The sequence below is a fragment of the Pelodiscus sinensis genome, chromosome 23 (genome assembly GCF_052426305.1).
Source record: "Pelodiscus sinensis isolate ZL-2025 chromosome 23, ASM5242630v1, whole genome shotgun sequence".
In the NCBI taxonomy this organism is placed as follows: Eukaryota; Metazoa; Chordata; order Testudines; family Trionychidae; genus Pelodiscus; species Pelodiscus sinensis.
The window spans coordinates 7,564,885-7,582,692 of record NC_143074.1 but is presented as its reverse complement, the minus strand read 5'-3'; the positions used below and the strand labels follow the sequence as shown (position 1 = coordinate 7,582,692).

Genomic DNA, 17,808 nt, shown 5'->3' with positions numbered 1-17,808 from the left:
AAAGAGGTTTTTTTTGGAAAAACGGCCATTTTTAAAAAAAACCCGTCAATTATGTCCACACTGCAATTGTGTTCTTTCAAAAGAAAATCGAAAGAACCGGGGAGGGGGGGGTTCTGACATTGGTAAACCTCTTTCTACGAGGAAGAAGCCTTTTTCTGAAAGAGCTCTTTTGGAAAAAGGTGTGTGTGGACAGGGAAGAGGGAGTTCTTTTGCAAAAAGAGGAAAGAGGAAAAAGCGCAGGTGCCCCGGTGGCCACCATATCCATCATAGTGTACATGCGAGATAGTGTCCATTCAGGCTGGACGCTATCTTTTGAAAAAGCAAATGGATTTTTCGATGTGCTTTAGCAGTGTGGACGCTCTCTTTTGGAAGTTTTTTCGCAAGATCTCTTCCAGAAAAGCTTTGTCTGAAAGAAGCCTGCAGTCTACACCTAGCCCTACAGATGTCCTTTGTTCCAGCATAGGGCAGATGTGGCCATGCCAGCATGAAGACACTGCCTTCTCGGTTCCTGGGTAGTGACCAAAGTCAGACCTGGTAGTGCTGGGTTCAGACTATTTCTTGGTACCCTGATATGTTTTTGCCTCTGTATTCACAGACAAGGTCGGCTCCCAGACTAATGCGCTAAGTAACACAAGATGGGATGAAGATAGACAGCCCGTGGTGGGTAAAGAACAGGTTAGGAACTATTAGAAAAGTTAAACATACACAAATCCATGGATCTGGACTTAATGCATCCGAGGGTACTGAGGGAGTTGGCAAATGTAATTGAGGAGCCTTTGGCTATTATCTTTGAAAAGTCGTGGAGATCGGGAGAGATCCCAGATGACTGGAAAAAGGCAAATGTAGTGCCCATCTTCAAAAAAGGGAAGAAGAATGATCCAGGGAACTATAGGCCGGTCAGTCTTACCTCGGTTCCTGGAAAAATCATGGAAGGGGTCCTTAAGGAATCCATTTTGAGGCACTTGGAAGAAAGGAAAGTGATTAGGAATAGTCAGCATGGAACCATAGAGCTGGAAGAGACCTCAGACAGTCATCAAGTCCAGGCCCCTACTCTAGGCAGGACCAATCCCAACTAAACCAACCCAGCCAGGGCTTTGTCCAGCCGAGACTTAAGGGCAAGTCGTGCCTGACTAATCGGATTAGCTTCTATGATGAGGTAACTGGCTCGGTGGACATGGGAAAGTCAGTGGATGTGATATACCTTGACTTTAGCAAGGCTTTTGATATGGTCTCCCACAATATTCTTGCCAGCAAGTTAAGGGAATGTGGATTGGATAAATGGATGCTAAGATGGATAGAAAGATGGCTAGAAGGCCGGGCCCAGCAGGTAGTGATCAACGGCTCGGTGTCAGGATGGCGGTCGTATTCTAGCAGAGTGCCCCAAGGTTCAGAGCTGGGACTGGTTTTGTTCAATATCTTTAGTAATGACCTGGATGAGAGGATGGATTGCACCCTCAGCAAGTTTGCAGAAGACACTAAGCTAGGGGGAGAGGTAGATATGCTTGAGGGCAGATATAGGGCCCAGAGTGACTTAGACAAACTGGAGGATTGGGCCACAAGAAATCTGATGAGGTTCAAAAAGGACAAGTGCAGAGTCCTGCACTTGGGACGGAAGAATCCCAAGCATTGTTACAGGCTGGGGACCAACCAGCTAAGTAGCAGTCCTGCAGAAAAGGACCTGGGGGTTATAGTGAATGAGAAGCTGGATATGAGTCAACAGTGTGCCCTTGTAGCCAAGAAGACTAATGGCATATTAGGTTGCATTAAGAGAAGCATTGCCAGCAGATCCAGAGATGTGATTATTCCCCTTTATTCAGCTCTGGTGAGGCCACATCTGGAGTATTTGTGTCCAGTTCTGGGCCCCCCACTACAAAAAGGATGTGGACGCATTGGAGAGGGTCCAGCGGAGGGCAACCAAAATGATTAGGGGGCTGGAGCACATGACATACAAGGAGAGGCTAAGGGAGTTGGGTCTGTTTAGTCTGCAGAAGCAAAGAGTGAGGGGGAATTTGATAGCAGCCTTCAACTTCCTGAAGGGAGGTTCCAAAGAGGATGGAGAAAGGCTGTTCACAGTAGTGACAGATGGCAGAACAAGGAGCAATAGTCTCAGGTTATGGTGGGAGAAGTCCAGGTTGGATGTTAGGAAAAACTGTTTCACTAGGAGAGTGGTGAAGCACTGGAATGGGTTACCTAGGGAAGTAGTGGAGTCTCCATCCCTAGAGATTTTTAAGTCTTGGCTTGACAAAGCCCTGGCTGGGTTGATTTAGTTGGGATTGGTCCTGCCTACAGCAGGGGCCTGGACTTGATGACCTTCTGAGGTCTTTTCCAGCTCTATGGTTCTATGATTCTATGTCTGAAGAATTCATCACCAGATTTGAAAGCATTTTGCAAATACTAACAAAGGAGTTTTCTACACTAGGACATCCAGGGTACATCTAGACTACAGGCTTTTGTCGACAGAAGTTCTGTCAACAAAGAGTATCTAGACTACATCCAGTTCATAGACAAAGCAAGCTGCTTTGTCAACATGAGAGTGTAGATGCAAAGGACAGTGTAGATGCAATAATGCCTTCTGTCGACAGAACTCTGTCGACAAAAGGCGTTATTCTTCATGGAATGAGGTTTACAGCCGTCGACAAAACTGCTGAGTTCTGTCAACGTTATGTCGACAGAACTCAGTGGCCCTGTAGACTCAGGTATAGTTTTGTCGACAAAAGTCCACTTTTGTCGACAAAACCCTGTAGTCTAGACACACCCTCAGAAACATTAATTGGAATTAACTAAAGGCAGAATTTGAAGTGAATTAGTCAAACCGCATTAAACCCCATTATAAATTAAACTGAACAAATTAAGGCCACATGAATTCTGTAATGAAGCTATTCACATAGGACTTGTCTGTGCTATGGAGAAGATTGACCCTCCAGAGGTCAATTTAGTGGGTCTAGTGTAAACCCCCAAACTGAACGCTGAGGGCAGCTCCTACCTCATTCTGGGAGGAGTAAGGAAAGCCGATGGGAGCATGTGATTCCATCCGCCTCTCACAGTGTAGACACCACAGCAGCTCGGCTTAATGTAAGCCTTAATGGTGCACCTTAGGCCAGCCTGCCTGGTCTAATGTAGACTAGGCCATAGGGCTTTAATGTGGTTTAACCAATCCATTTTAACTTCACAGTTTAGGATAATTCAGATTAATTTTCCTGCAGGCCCCCACGTAGATGAGCCCAAATGGTCACAAGCCTCCTGTGAGACAGAGAAGTGTTACTAACACCACTTTTGCTGCGGGCTTGTCTACACTACAAATGTTACACAAGCATAGCTGGGCTGTCAGGCTGTGTCTAGAGTACATGGCTCCATCAACAGAGCCATGTAGATTAGGGTTATAGGCAAAGGCAAATGAAGCCGCAATTTAAATGATCGCGGCTTCATTTACATTTACATGGCTGCCGCGCTGAGCCGACAAACAGCTGCTCAGCGCGCTAGTCTGGACGCTCCCCTGCCGACATCAAAGCCCTTTGTCGGCAGCCCCGTTATTCCTCGTGGGATGAGGTTTACCGGGGCTGCCGACAAAGGGCTTTGATGTCAGCAGGGGAGCGTCCAGACTAGCACGCTGAGCAGCTGTTTGTCGGCTCAGCGCGGCAGCCATGTAAATTTAAATGAAGCCGCGATCATTTAAATCCGGCTTCATTTGCCTTTGTCAAAACAACAAATCTACATGGCTCCATCGACGGAGCCACGTAGTCTAGACATACCCACAGAGTTAAACTATGTCAGCAGGATGTCTCATTACATCCGTGGTCCCCAACACGGTGCCCGCGGGCGCCATGGCATTTGCATACGCCCGCCAGGTGCTCAGGGCTGGACTGGCCCCGGGCACATAGCGCGGCACTTGCAGGGAGCGCCGGCCCCGGGCACGCGGCGCTTGCGGGGGGGGGGGGGGCGCCGGTCCCGGGCGCGCGGCGCTTGCGGGAGGAGCGCCGGCCCCGGGCACTTGCAGGGGGAGCGCCGGCCCCGGGCGCGCAGTCCTTGGAGGGGGCCCCCGGCCCCGGGCACGTGGCTATGGGGGGGCCCCGGGCATGTGGCTATGGAGGGGGCCGCCCCGGGCATGTGGCTATGGGGGGGCGCCGCCACCGGGCGCCGCCCCCGGGTGCGCAAGTGTCCCCGCCCCCTGGCGCCCGGCGGGCGAACGGCCACGCCCCCTGGCGCCCGCCAACCTCAAAAGGTTGGGGACCACTGCATTACATCATCACCAGGATGGTAGACCTAGCACAGTTGGGTATAAGGGATTTTTTTCCCCAAAATATTTTTGGCTCACAGAGCTTTGTAGTATAGAGCAAGGCTGAGAGGTAATGTGACACACATATCATCACTCAGTGGCGGAGCTAGGAATAGAACTCAGCAGTCTGCTGGGAATTGCATGCTCTAACCACTAGCCAACACTCTTCCAAAGCCCGCACAGTTGATCAGTGGCTGCACATGTGAGGCATTTTCCTCCTTGAGAACATTTTGCATGTAGGGTCTGAGAAAAGAATGAATGCTCTTACCACCTGGAGGCCAAACAGGGCTGGCTCCTTGTTACAGAAATGGTGCAGCCACATGTCCCTTTGATATTTAATTGTGTGTTTCAGGGTGTTCCTTCAAACTAAACAACCACACTGTGCTTTAATTGCATTATACCAGATAGTGATACATTGCTAATGCCAGGAGATGAATCACGTCCAGGTCCTTATTATTATTAATCATGTTTATTATAGACATGCTGACAGACCAACCAGGCACGAAGCCTCTTTTGCTAGGCTCTGGACCAAATAGCAGACAGGGTCAGCCCTAAAGAGCTGGACGCACGGAGTGGAGGGTTTAATGCACAAGCAGGATACATGAGGACATGGCGTGTGTTTACTTGGGAAGGGATCAAGAGGGTGAAGGGAGAGGGACATGGAGGGGGACAGGAACGAGAGAAGAAGGTGTGGAATGGGGCTGAGAGGAACAGATGATGTGGGAGAAAGGGGCCATGATTGAAGCAAAGATCCAGTCAGCACAGGCCAAAGAGCAAGTCCAGTTCAGACTCAGGAAAGTCTGACTAGCCAAAGGTCTCTGCTCCGGCTGCTTCTGCAGCTGCTCCAACCGCTGGGATGTCTGGCTGGCTCCTCTCCAAAATCCTTCCCCAGGGGAGGGCCAAGTGGGAGAGAAGGCCTGGGTCACAATGGCCTTGGGGGAAGGGTCTCCCTTCTACAGTTCTGGTCTATTGTAACAGTCTATCGTCCCGGCCAGGCCCCATGGCAGCAGTGCCCGTTCCTGCAGCACTCAGCTGCTGAGGTGGGTGGCTGTGGAGAGGATGTGGAGATGGAGAAAGAAGTCTCCTCAGACTGGAGTTATAATTATCTCTGTGCATGGTGCTGACCCTCCTTTCTCCTGGGAAACTACCACATTTAAAGCAAGAGGGCAGAAAACCTTTGTGGGCAGCCAGGAGGCAAAGGCAAATTGGACTCCAGGCTTCTTAGCCTTTGGTAGGGCCACAGCCCTGTTCTGCTGGGCAGTCTGATGGAAGAGACTGAACACGCTCAGCTGCACAGCCCTAGCCTGGCTCTATCACAGGGACAGAGGGGAGGCAGCTTGTGCCTTCTCTAAGCCCCAGCTGCTGATGGCCATGTGCAGGGGTGAATTTCTTCCCTCAGGTCTGATCCCAGAGCCCAGGGAGCTCAATGGTGGGAAATAATCTCACTGACTTCAGTGGGCTTTGAAGAATACAGATTGAACCTCTCCCAACTGGGACTCTCTGGTCCGGCAGGCAGAGGGGCAGCAGCCCTACTAGGGATGGGAGCCTGGTGGCAGGCGGGGGGCCAGCGGCCAAGCTTGGAAGTGAGGGCAAGCAGGGGAGCTGGGGGAGAGCCCAGAAGTCAGCAGCAGAGGGGCTGGAATTGACTTCCCCTGGCCGGGCAAACTCCCGGGAGGTCCAGCCTGGGACCTTCTGATGTGAACGCTGTAACACTAAGTTAAAGGAGAACCGGGAGGCACTTGCCCTATTCTTGCCTCCACCAATGACAATCACAGTGGGCTCTCCCCAGCTCTGGCAGGAAAGCCTGGATCATCCCTGGCCTGTGGCCAAAGCCACCGAGCATGTCGCTAAAGAGGGCCGTGGAGAAGCACACATGGAGCAATGGTTGAAGCTGTGGCCCGTGGAAGAGGACACTATAAGATCTAACTAGAGGCTCACTCTGGTTCTGTGGCGCCCTCGCAGCCGGCCAAACGAGAGCCATGCTCAAACGGAGAGCAATGAAATGCTAACAGATCCCCACCTCCCCCACGCCAGCGTTGGCGGCTTGACTCAGCCCATGGGTGGGGATCCATGTTATCGTGGGAGTACGAATCCTCCACCGAGCTCTTTGGAGCCCTCGGCATCAGCACCTTCCCTCCCCAAACTCAGCGTAGCAGCCACCCACACTCTGACCCCGGGCACCTTCCCCTTCCGGTTTTATTCTGAATCACCCCCCCTCGGCTCCATGCATACAGGCACAGATCTGTACGCAGCGGCTTGGCTTGCAGGGGAGAGGTGGGGCCAGAAGGAAGAGTTCACAATGTCCAATGTGACATGCAGGGGGAGGAGAATGGAGCAGAGTCAAAGCCAGGGAGTTAACAAGGTAAAAAGAAGTGCAGATAGCAGCTCTGAGTGCCGTGCACCCTAGCTGCAGGGAGGGGAGGCAAAGCCCTTGTCTACACAGGGGAGTTGTGCTGGCTCGATAGCTCTACTCCAAACAAGGTATCCACCCTTGGGAGATACAGGGATCACTATGTCACCCTGGAGGAGCAGGGCCTGGGAGGAGGTATGGATTCAGGAGAGGTACAAAGGGTTTGGCTTTGTGGGGTAGGAGTGGGTGGGGGCAGAGGGACTGGGAGACCTGCCTGGGCGACTCCCGGCCAGCAGCCCAGCAAGGTTCTCGGGCAGCTTCCCTGCCTGCTCCGCCCCCTGCACAGGCTGCAGGGGCTCCGTGCATTGGTGACTAAGAGCCTGAGGGGAGGGGGCAGAGTGATTCCCACGCTGCCTGTTCTTCAAAAAGAAACAGCTGCAGCAGCCGCTTTTCTGACCGGTGGGGGGAACAGGGGGATGCAGGGCAAGCAGGGAGTCTGCGTGAGGCTCGCTGCTGCGTCCGCAGGCCAGATCTGGCCCCTGGGCCATATTTTGCCCAGCCCTGGGTTACACCTACATAGGCAAGGCCTTCCAGTGAGGCTGGGATGGGGAGGCTGGAGAAGGGTGAGCAAACAGGGCACGGGAGCTCTCCTGGGCATGGGGAGAGGGGACTGGCAATGAAGGAGCACTGCAAGAGCCAGGGGAGGCGGGGGGATGGAGGCCAGAGGGGAGGGTAGAAGGAAGCAGTCTCTCAGTGGGTGGGATTCATGGACTAGCACTGCACCAGCTTTACAGCTGAGACTTGAATCAAGGAGGAATTCTGGCAAATGTGATAATGGACCAGCAACTGTCCAGCGCCTGCTGAGTGAGCACTGGGATGGAGGGTGACCTTGTGGTCATGGCAGATGCGGAGGGCCAGGCAAAGCCATGAAGAGTGAGCAGGAACGGAGGGCAGGCACTGTGGATCCAGGAGCAGCAAAGAGTTTGTAGCATCCAGATGCATCCAGTCATCCACATTAGCCCTGTCCCTACAGCCCTGGTGACAATCAGACACTCCTGGGCCCACTTAAAACCAGCTCTTTCTTTATTGCCCAACAGAAAAACTCAACAGCACGGTCCTGCTGCCAGTAACATTCCCCAGCTTTTCAAAGAGCACCTGAAACACACGATCCTCTGAGCGCTCGGCAGGTCCTTCTGCACGCCAATGGGACCCGTTCCTGCTCACTTGAGGCTCCGGAGAAAGGTGCTGGAACTACAAGGGGCCTTGTTTACAATCATCATTGGGGGCTTTAACCTCTCAACTCAAAGGAGCACACGTGACTAGCAGGCAAAGCAGAGGAGGCAAAAGGGTGCAGGAAGCACCATCTGACACTGTTGCTCCTCCACCAAGGAAGCCCTGAATCAGTGATTAGAGGCAAAGGTCACAGGCCATGAGAGCAAAAGTCATTCCGCCAAATGCCAAAGGGCCATGGCTCATTGCCACCAGACACAAAACAGGGAAACGCCTGCCCAGTCCAGTACAGCACAGAACAACCAGAGTAAAAGCCAACTGTGGCCCAACATGAGTGCATGGAGCAACAGCTCCTGGAACATCACGCAGCATCACCCCAGCCAGGGGCCCCAAGACCAGGAGGAAGGACGCATCAAGTCGGATATCATCCCCCGCTCGATCATTTTCAGCAGCCACTCCTGCTCCGCGGTGATGTTGTGCATCATGAACTGCAGAGAGAAGTGCTGTTGTTACTGATTGTTTCTCACAACACCCAGAATCATGTGCTGGGTGTCGTGCAGCACAGACAGAAAGCAAGCCAGATTCACTGCTGGTGTAATCGGTGTTAGTGGAGTGACTCCAGTTTAGACCATCAGGGGACCTGCATAAAGATCCTTACCCCATGGAATTTACAGACTAACATCAGCATGATGCTGTGGCTATAGAATCAGGCAACCTGGGTTCTATTCCCAGCACCTGCCAGCGGCATAACCTTGGTCATGTCACTTCATCCCTCTCTGTTTCCACTCTCATGCTTATTCTGTCCATCCTGTTTGTAAGCTCTCTGGGGCAGAGGCTGCCTCTCACAGTGGCTGTGTCTACATTGGCAAGATTTTGCACAAAAGCAGTTGCTTTTGCGCAAAATCTTGCCGCCTGTCTACACTAGCCGCAAGTATTTGCGCAAGAACACTGACGTTGTAATGTACAAAATCAGCTCTTCTTGCCTAAATACTCTGGCGCTCCCGCTCAGGGATAAGCCCTCTTGCGCAAGTATTCCTGCGCAAGAGGCCAGTGTAGACAGGCAACGTTAATTTCTTGTGCAAGAAAGCCCGATGGCTAAAATGGCCATTGGAGCTTTCTTGCGCAAGAGAGCGTCTACACTGGCATGGATGCTTTTGCGCAAAGGCACATGCCAGTGTAGACGCAGCCAGTGTGTTTATAGCACCTCCACAAGATGGACCCCTCCTCAGTACCTGGCTCTAGGTGCCACTACTGTTAATAATGTACACTTATAAAAAGGGCCAGGAAAGGCAAGGGTTAACAGTGCTATGACAATACAGTTCTGAAGTGGTGCACAGGTTTCTGTATTTTAAACAAAGGAATGGCTCAGCTGCCTCGTTTCTCGCAGGTGGCATGGAAAAGTGAGACTTAAATGGGGATTTGCACTAAATCAGGAAAGTGGCTTTGCAGGCCCCGATGCATGAGCATGAAGATTGACACCAGGGAGGAGCAGGCAAACAAGACAGTGAAGGCAATGAGGGGAGACCAGCTCTCCCTAGAGTCAATAGCAAGACTCCTGTTGATTTCAGTGGGCACTGGACTGGGCTCATTCCAAATGCTGCACTGGAGTATACATAGTCTGCATCTGAAGCCCTCTCAGAGAGCTCCCAGCAGCTACTCTGGTCCCAGCCTCTCCCAGCAGGAGTCACTGTGGATATTGGTGAAGGAGCAGTGAGCCTGGGGGAGCTCCCAGCTACTCCAGTCCCAGCATCCCCCAGAGAGTGTCACCACAAAGAACAGGTCAGCAGGACCAGGACAATCTTACCAATTCCTGGCTCAGATGCTCCGTGTCATAGTAGTGCACCGGCGTGGTGTTGTCATGCCGCTCAGGGTAACCAAACCCTACGATATTCACTTCATGGCAGATATGGAGGGCTAAGTTCAAGGCGATGATTCCCGTGGTAGAATATTGCTGGATACAAAGACGTGACACATTTTCGAATAACATTATGCATTCTGAGCTCAGCTTTTACCACCCAGCACCCAGCAACCTGGCTGCACTTGGGACCCACTGCCCCCTTCATGCCCTACTGAACAGCAAAATACCAAGACAGGCACAGAAGGGCTGAGTTTATAGGCCTTGCTCTTTCGATGACATAACCCCTTGGTCCATCTTTTAAAGTGAGGCTGTGCAGAACAAGATAGCCTCTAGCGAGAACGGGGCCTTTGGAAAAATCAAATGTTAACCTCAACAGAGATGTATAAGCTTCGGAAAGGAACTGAGCAGGCATGTAGTCTGTCCCTGTGCCTAGTGTCTGTATATACTCTGTCTGACTGGTGTCTTAGTAGTGTGCTAAATTCGAGCTTGTGCATTAAATTCCAGTCTGTAGCCTAAAAGTTACAAAACCAGCCAGTCATTTAAAGGCAACATAGGCATTTACAAACACCTGAATTATTTAGAAGACACAGAAGATGCCAAGCGGAACAGCCACAAAGCTGGGCTCAGGAGAAAATGTACCATCCGTTCTGGAATAAATTGCCTAGGGACGCCGTGGAATCTCTATCATAGGAGATTTTTAAGAGCAGGTCAGACAAATACTTGTGAGGGATGGCAGATAATACTTAGTCCTGTCATGAGAGCAGGGGACAGGATTAGATGACCCTCGAGGTCCCTTCCAGTCCTCTGATTCTATGGCATCTAAGTAACATTTAGCGCTTTCTGCATGGATTGTAGCACTTCCATGCATTTCAGCAAGGATAAATTATGGAGCCCAGGTCTGGCAATCCAGAGACTTAGGTCCCAGTCACAAATCCAACCCTGGCTACTAATCACTGCTTGACCTTGGGCAGGTCATTCAGACACTGTCTGCCCCAGCTTCTCCCTCAGAAAACACCGATTATAATGCTTCCCTCATTCCGAGTGGTGGCTGCGGGGCTGAATTAATTAATGGCTGCAAAGTGCTTTGAGGATCTGGACAAAAGACAAAGAATGATTATACTTATTAACCAGATAATCCTCAGTGCCCCAATGGGAGGGGAAACTCATGCTATGGAAGGAGTTGTCAGGATTAGGTCTGTTCCATACTTCACTGCTTTAGGGGATGCAGACCTAACTTCCTATCCTCTTGCAGAAGCCCATTTTCAGTAGAGGCCCACCTGACAGGGAAAGGGAAGCTCAGCACTGTCCACGCTGGGAGAGACTGCGCACCGTGGCACAGCAAGGCCACAGAGTATGAAATTAGGAAAGCGAAACGTAGGCTGGATCTCAGTAAGATGTGGACACAGCCAGCGGTGGAATAGTCTCCCGGTGGATGGTGTCGAAACCTCCATCTCCCGCGGCACCAGAGCCACACTAAAGGCCTGCGCCTGAACGGGGCAGGCAGATGGGATCGAACAGGTCTCGCCCCTCACCCCTCCATTTCCTTCTGCGATTCCTGGCAGAGGCAGGAAGGCACAAGGCTAACGGCGGCAAAGAGCACCCTGAAGCTTTCTCCTTGCCAGGCAGTCTGGGCCGTACCTTGCCCTTCTTCTTCAGCTGAAGCAATTTGTATGTGGCTTGGTAGGTGACATAAGGGTGCAGAATCCGCAGGTAAGAGGTATTCCACTTCCATTCACTAGGAGGCTTGCGCCAAAACCCCTCTACAGTCTGCAGGAGGGATGGAGAGAGAGAGAGAGAGAGATGGATTCAGCTGCAATAGCCATACCTGTTAGGAAGAGGAGGAGTATCCGAGGGCAGGGGGTTTGTACAAATAGTAAACAAATACCTAGCTCAGCTATGGGAATTAGCACAGAGAGCCTTACCTTAGGGCGTCCCTTATCCCACCTTCCACCATGGCAGCCAGTGTGTTGGCTGTTTTGCTGTTCCCTAGGTGGCTGGGACTTGAATCCACCACCCTGCCCTCCACAAGCAAGTGCCCCTGTCTCCTAGTCCACCACCTTGTCTTCAGGGCATCCCTTATCCCACCTTCCCTGGGGGCAGCCTGTGTGTGTGTTGGCTGTTCTGCCACTCCCATGGTGGGCAGGACTTTTCTAAACTAAACAAGCTCAGTTCTTTCAGTCTCCCCTCACAGGTCATGTCTTCTAGACCTTTAATCATTTCCGTTGCTCTTCTCTGGACCTTCTCCAGTTTCTCTACATCTCTCTTGAAATGTGGGGCCCAGAACTGGACACAATACTCCAACTGAGGCCTAATCAGTGCAGAAGTTTGGGGTCGTCCCACTGCTCTTGGCACGTTGCTAAGGGGAACGCCCATAATATGGAAGAGGACAACAGAGCCCTAAAACATCTTATCTCATGCAACCTGGCCCAGCACTTCCCAGTAGCTCTTTGAGATGCCTCACCTTATTCCTCGTATCCAGCAGCATCTCCATCACCCATGTAAAATCCAGGCTCTTGAACGGAATGAGCACCATCAGCGTTTCATTGTTGTTGTTATCCAGAGGGTTGGGTACCGCAGACTCGGGGAAGAAGAGCCGGATGCTGGTTCTCTCACCCACATCTGCCTTGTGATCTTTCACTGGAGCGTTGTTTAACCTGAGGAGGGCAAGGCAGAGTGCTGAGAGCGTGCCAGATATGCAGGCTCTCACAGAACAGGTCATATGCCACTGCTGGCTGGGACCAGACTTGTTAGATGTGTGGGGTTATTTTATTTTACTACTTCATGTCATTCAACACCTAGCGTCTTCAAATGATAGCACGGTTCCCCTGCAGTAGGTGCTGCATTTACACAGAGTGAGAAATGGTCCATGGTCCAAAAAGCTCATGGTCTAAATAAAGACAAAGGGGGCAGAAGGCAGGATGAATGTAGCCCCATTTTGCAGATGGGAAATGGAGGCACAGAGAAATCAAGTGACTTTCACTCAGGAAGTTTATGGAGGAGCCAGAATTTAAACCCAGTACCAAACCAAGGCCTTGACCACAAACCATTCTACTGAATGAGCAAACTGAAGAGGTCAAAGGGCAGGTCTACACTAAGGATGTTAAATTGCGATGATCTGGCTAACTGTGTAGTCGATACAAGAGTGTAGTCAATGATTAGTAGATAAGGGCCACTTGGCAGAGCTGCAGCGGGGTAGCTCCAGGAGCTGGCTTGAGCCAGGACTGAGCCACTAACACTGCAGCTCTGCATTTTAAATGAAATAAGAGCCACTTAAAATGCAGAGGTGCAGCGTCCTGGACCAGTGCAAGCCGGGACTTCTCGTCTCAGCTTGTGCTGCGTCCAGCAGCCCCTGTTCACGGCAGCCAGCCCAGGCAACCAAAACAGGGGGTGCTTGGTGGCAGCTGCCCCTGTCCCGGGGCGGGGGGGCAGCTCCCCACTAGGACCCCTATGGACAGGGGCTGCTGACAGAGCAGCGTCTGCCCACAGCAAGCCTTAGCCTACCACGGGCAGAGGCTGTTTCGCAGCAGCCCCCCCATCTCCCCCCCACTGCCCCAATAGAGGCGGCGGGTGGCACCACAGAGATGGTGCTGGGTGGAACCAGCTTTTAAGCTGACTCCTCCCAGTACCAGCTCTTATTTCCCTTCCCACTTTGCAGCCTCTCGGGAGGGGGGGATGGATGAGTAGTCGATACTCCAGTCGACTACCCAATAAGCATAGTTGACTAGTTGACTACTCACTAGCATCTCTAATCAACGCTGCAATAAACGGCCCACAGCCAGGGCACCGCTGGCCCAGGTCAAGTGACTCAGGCTTGCAGGACTGGGGCTGTGGGGTGGAGACCATATTTCCCTAAGCCAAATACGGTGCCTTGCGAGTTGAACAGGAACCAATCAGAATTACGCAGTGCAAATGTTCAAATTAACATCGAGGTGTCCGAGCCCTACAGGGGAGGGAGGAGGGCCAGGAGTGCATCCAGCCGCAGGAGATGGTGGCGGGGGAAGGGATGACCAGGCCTATGTCTTTGCAGAACTCATCTCCACTCCCCCACCCCCTACACCCCCTCTCCCTGTGACCGGAAGCAGCTCGTCCCTTCCTGCCTGCACAATGCTAGAAGGCAGCTAGAACCTCCAGACTGCTGCTGGCCACCAACATAACACAGCTCCTGTCCCTGGTAGAGCACAGGCAGGAAGGGGTTAAGCCCTAAGAATGCACTTTGCAGGAATGCCCAGGGAACCTGGCTGCAGGTGCTCCAGGACCATGACCAGAGAGGTGGCTCAGCAGGAGCCGGTGCCACGGGGATGAAGCAGCCCTGTACTTCCTGGGCCAGGTGAAGAGGATGCTAAGCCCCTGCTCAGGGGACTGCTGTGAAACTTGCAGAATCAGGGCACGAAAAGCTGGAAATTGCTTCCCGCAACATCCATACCAGAGCTTAGCCGAGGGGCAGAGAGGCTGCCCCGTGCCTGTGCAGTGCAGGGCTTGGCTCCTCTTGCCCAACGCCCTGGGCGGGAGGATCTTGGCCTTCCCCAGGTCACCAGCCCAGGCACAGGCAGTGGGGGAAGGAAGGAGCCAGCCAGCCAGGCTGTTGTGAGCTGAGCGCTCTGCCCAGGAGCTGGTTCTCTGCAAAGCACCGGGAAGGGGTGTGCCCTGCAGTGAGGGAGAGGGAGAAGCGCAGGGCTGGGGGCAGGAAGGGCTGTATCCGGGAGAGGAGCACGTACAGAACTGATGAGACAGCAAGTAACTAGTCACCGCCTGCCTGCACTCCCCCGCCCCCACTGCTCACAGCAGGCAGTAGGCAAGCAGTGCCAGCCAGAAATGGGATGGGGGTTGGGCCCACCGGCTGAGAGCTGATGCTGCACTGATGGACCAGCAGGGGAAGTGGCTGACAGCTCTGTCTTGCCGCCAGCTTTGCACACGTGTTGCCACTGGACGTCCCCTCCCCTGCACTAGCTGCTGGGGTTGGGCAGCTGGCATGCAGGGATCTGGCCAGCAGCGTGACCCACAGGACTGATGCGGGGAGACAGAAAATACGCCCGTCTTTAAGCAAAATTCAGGACACCTGCAGGAAGGCTTAAATACAGGACTGTCCTTTTAGACATGGAACATCTGCTCACTGTAGCCTGTGGCTCTAAACATTGCACTGCAAATGATTGGGCTCAGCCCACGGGGGTTTGTTGCCGTGTGGACGGACCCATGCAGCCCCCAGGGGTGAGGCCTGAGACCTTGGAGGCTGTGCGTGGCATCTACTTGTGTGTTGGGCCAAGGCCATTAAGCTCCCTGAACTCGGAGGTCAAGGCTGTTACACTCCAGAATTGCTAAGCACTGTTCATCCGTCCTTTGGTCCCCATGCTGCCCGTGGCTTTCGCTCACCATGTTACCGTCAGTCCCGGGGAGCATGCCGTACCTTATGACGACGTTGTGCGAGTCAATCACCGCCCCGAAGCCTCGGCCACGGATGGAGTTACTGTTGCCGACCACAACGCACCTTCGGCACCGAAGACTGGACAGAGTCAATGGAATGAATGTGAGGCCCTGTCCAGCCCAGTCCCCACAGAGCAACAGCCCCCAGGACTTGTCTGGCATATTGGCGGGTCTCCCAGGACAAAGCCAGGCGTCTGCAGAGCAGAGAAAGCCTGGACCTCAGACGAGCATCAGAAGAGTCTGATGGCTCCTGCTGTGCTCAGGCACCAGCAGCAGGGTGGCAAGGTACGGAGAGCTGCCAGTCCCACCCAGAGAGCTCATCCCTTAGCCAGCATCATTGGGATGCTGCACTCTGCTTGGCCGGATGTGGGCCCTGCCCCGTGAGCAGGAGGGGGGCAGACAGAACAAAGCATCAGCATGCTAAGGAACCTGGGGATAGCATCCGCTAAGCTGACAGAGAGGGAGGGCAGCAGTGACAAGGCCACAAGGGACACTGGTGGGAAGGGAAAGCAACCCAGCGGCCAAGCACTGCCTAGAAGATGGACCATGCTTCAAAGCCAGTAGTGGGCAAGACCCACAGATTCGTGCCCGTAACTCCGTGTGCCCTGAGCCGCCCTGCGCAGCAAGGAGGTAGAAGGAGCTTCTGAGCCTGATGGTGATGGGGGAGGAGGAGAAAGAACAGGGTGTAATGGAAATTACAGGGAGGCAGCTGGGGGCTGAGGCAGCCTAGCAGGATAAGTTCAGAAGGGCCTGCAGGGAGAGAAGGAGGGGCCTTGTGGGAAGTGAGGAGGGGATGCGGGGTGTCAGCAGGGTGGACGGGTGGCGGGGGAGGCGAGAATGGGACAGCTCTAATGAGCCTCAGACACAAAGGTTCCAATCAAGCTACTACATTCTTTTTTTGAGGTTTCCCCACCACGAACAGCCACCGTTGCCCCCCAACCCACCCATCAGCCCAGCCCCCTACCGCTCAATGGACTTTGGCATCTCCTGCTGCGGGAGGAGCTGCAACGTACGGAACGCATCGAGAACTGGAAGGACAGGAGAAAGAGGTGACACGGCCATCTGCCTAGGGGAGCCCCTTGTCCCAAACAGCCTGAATCGCTGTCCCCTTTGCCCTCCCTTCGCTCCATTTCCCCACTGCTCCCATGGCTTTCACTCACCAGGTCACTGTGCACATATTAGTTTGCAAACTCTTTGGGGGCAGGGATCATATTTAGCCTAGGTTTTCCATCACGCCCTCCCAAACACAAATAGTGTGGCAAAGGCTGGGAAAGTTCAGAACTAGGGTTGCAATAAGCAAAAGCTGACCAGTTAATGCTATCGACTAAACGCATCCCCCCCTCCACTAGTAATTTTTTTAGCAGGCTGGCCAGCAGCTCAGCTCAGTCCTGGGAGCTCAGACCACCCCTGGACAGGGGCTGCTGCCACCCTGCGCTGCCCTCCACCTCTCTCTGTGGCTGCGTGAGAGAGAGGCATTTCTAACAGCTAGGATACCTCACCACCCCCAGTCCCATGTGCTAACCACGAGTGCAGGGTGTGTTTGAGGAGGGTAAGACTGATACCAGAGCTGTTCAGCCCAAAGGGAAGCATGTGGAACTGGAGAAGGTTGTTTAGTTTTCTCCTCTCCGGGGTGTTGTCCTGCCAGAATAACTCCCTGCTGGTCAGGAAAGGCTTCCAGTCAGGCTCAAACCTAGCAAGAAGGAAGCACGCTGTTAGCAGCATAGCAGGGGCCAGGGAGGAGACGCCAGGCACAGCCACTCCACATGGGCTGAGCATCCAGGCTCACCTAGGCCAGCGGTTCTCAACCAGGGGTATGGAGTGGTCTTCCGGGGGTACATCAAATCATCTAGGGTATGTCTAGACTACAGGCTTTTGTCGACAGAAGTTTTGTTGACAGATAATGTCGACAAAGCTTCTGTCAACAAAGAGCATCTAGACTACATCCAGTTCTGTCGACAAAGCAAGCCACTTTGTCGACATGAAAGTGTAGACGCAAAGGACAGCGTAGAGCAGGGGCCTGGACTTGATGACCGTCTGAGGACTTTTCCAGCTCTATGGTTCTATGATTCTACGATTCTATGTCTGAAGAGTTCATCACGAGATTTCAAAGCATTTTGCAAATACTAACAAAGGAGTTTTCTACACTAGGACATCCAGGGTACATCTAGACTACAGGCTTTTGTCGACAGAAGCTTTGTTGACAGATACTGTCGACAAAGCTTCTGTCCACAAAGAGTGTCTAGACTACATCCAGTTCTGTAGACAAAGCAAGCTGCTTTGTCAACATGAGAGTGTAGATGCAAAGGACAGTGTAGATGCAATAATGCCTTCTGTCAACAGAACTCTGTCGACAAAAGGCGTTATTCCTCATAGAATGAGGTTTACAGCCGTCGACAAAACTGCTGAGTTCTGTTGACGTTATGTCGACAGAACTCAGCAGCAGTATAGACGCAGGTATAGTTTTGTCGACAAAAGTCCACGTTTGTCGATAAAACCCTATAGTCTAGACACACCCCTAGAGATTTGTCTAGTTTTATAACAGGCTAGATAAAAAGCACCTGTGAAGTCAGTACAAACTAACATTTCCCTAGAGGTGTTTAAGTCTCGGCTTGACAAGTCTGGCTGGGTTGATTTAGTTGGGATTGGTCCTGCCTAGGGCAGGGGGCTGGACTTGATGAC

The 17,808-nt window shown here is 52.7% G+C and overlaps 1 protein-coding gene across 2 annotated transcripts in view; it reads right to left on the bottom strand.

The window, feature by feature from the left end:
* Positions 1-7,538: 7,538 nt before the first annotated feature.
* Positions 7,539-17,808, bottom strand: part of LOC102449364 (CMP-N-acetylneuraminate-beta-galactosamide-alpha-2,3-sialyltransferase 4-like) — a 32,132-nt gene continuing 21,862 nt past the window's right edge. The window contains exons 5-11 of one of the 2 annotated variants that reach the window (XM_025183612.3): positions 16,692-16,819; positions 16,094-16,157; positions 15,113-15,208; positions 12,173-12,365; positions 11,350-11,478; positions 9,658-9,804; positions 7,539-8,341 (exon numbers count right to left, since the gene is read on the bottom strand). In XM_025183612.3, the coding sequence (XP_025039397.3) occupies positions 8,225-8,341; positions 9,658-9,804; positions 11,350-11,478; positions 12,173-12,365; positions 15,113-15,208; positions 16,094-16,157; positions 16,692-16,819 (874 nt within the window). In that variant the 3' untranslated portion in view covers positions 7,539-8,224. 2 annotated transcript variants of the gene reach the window in all.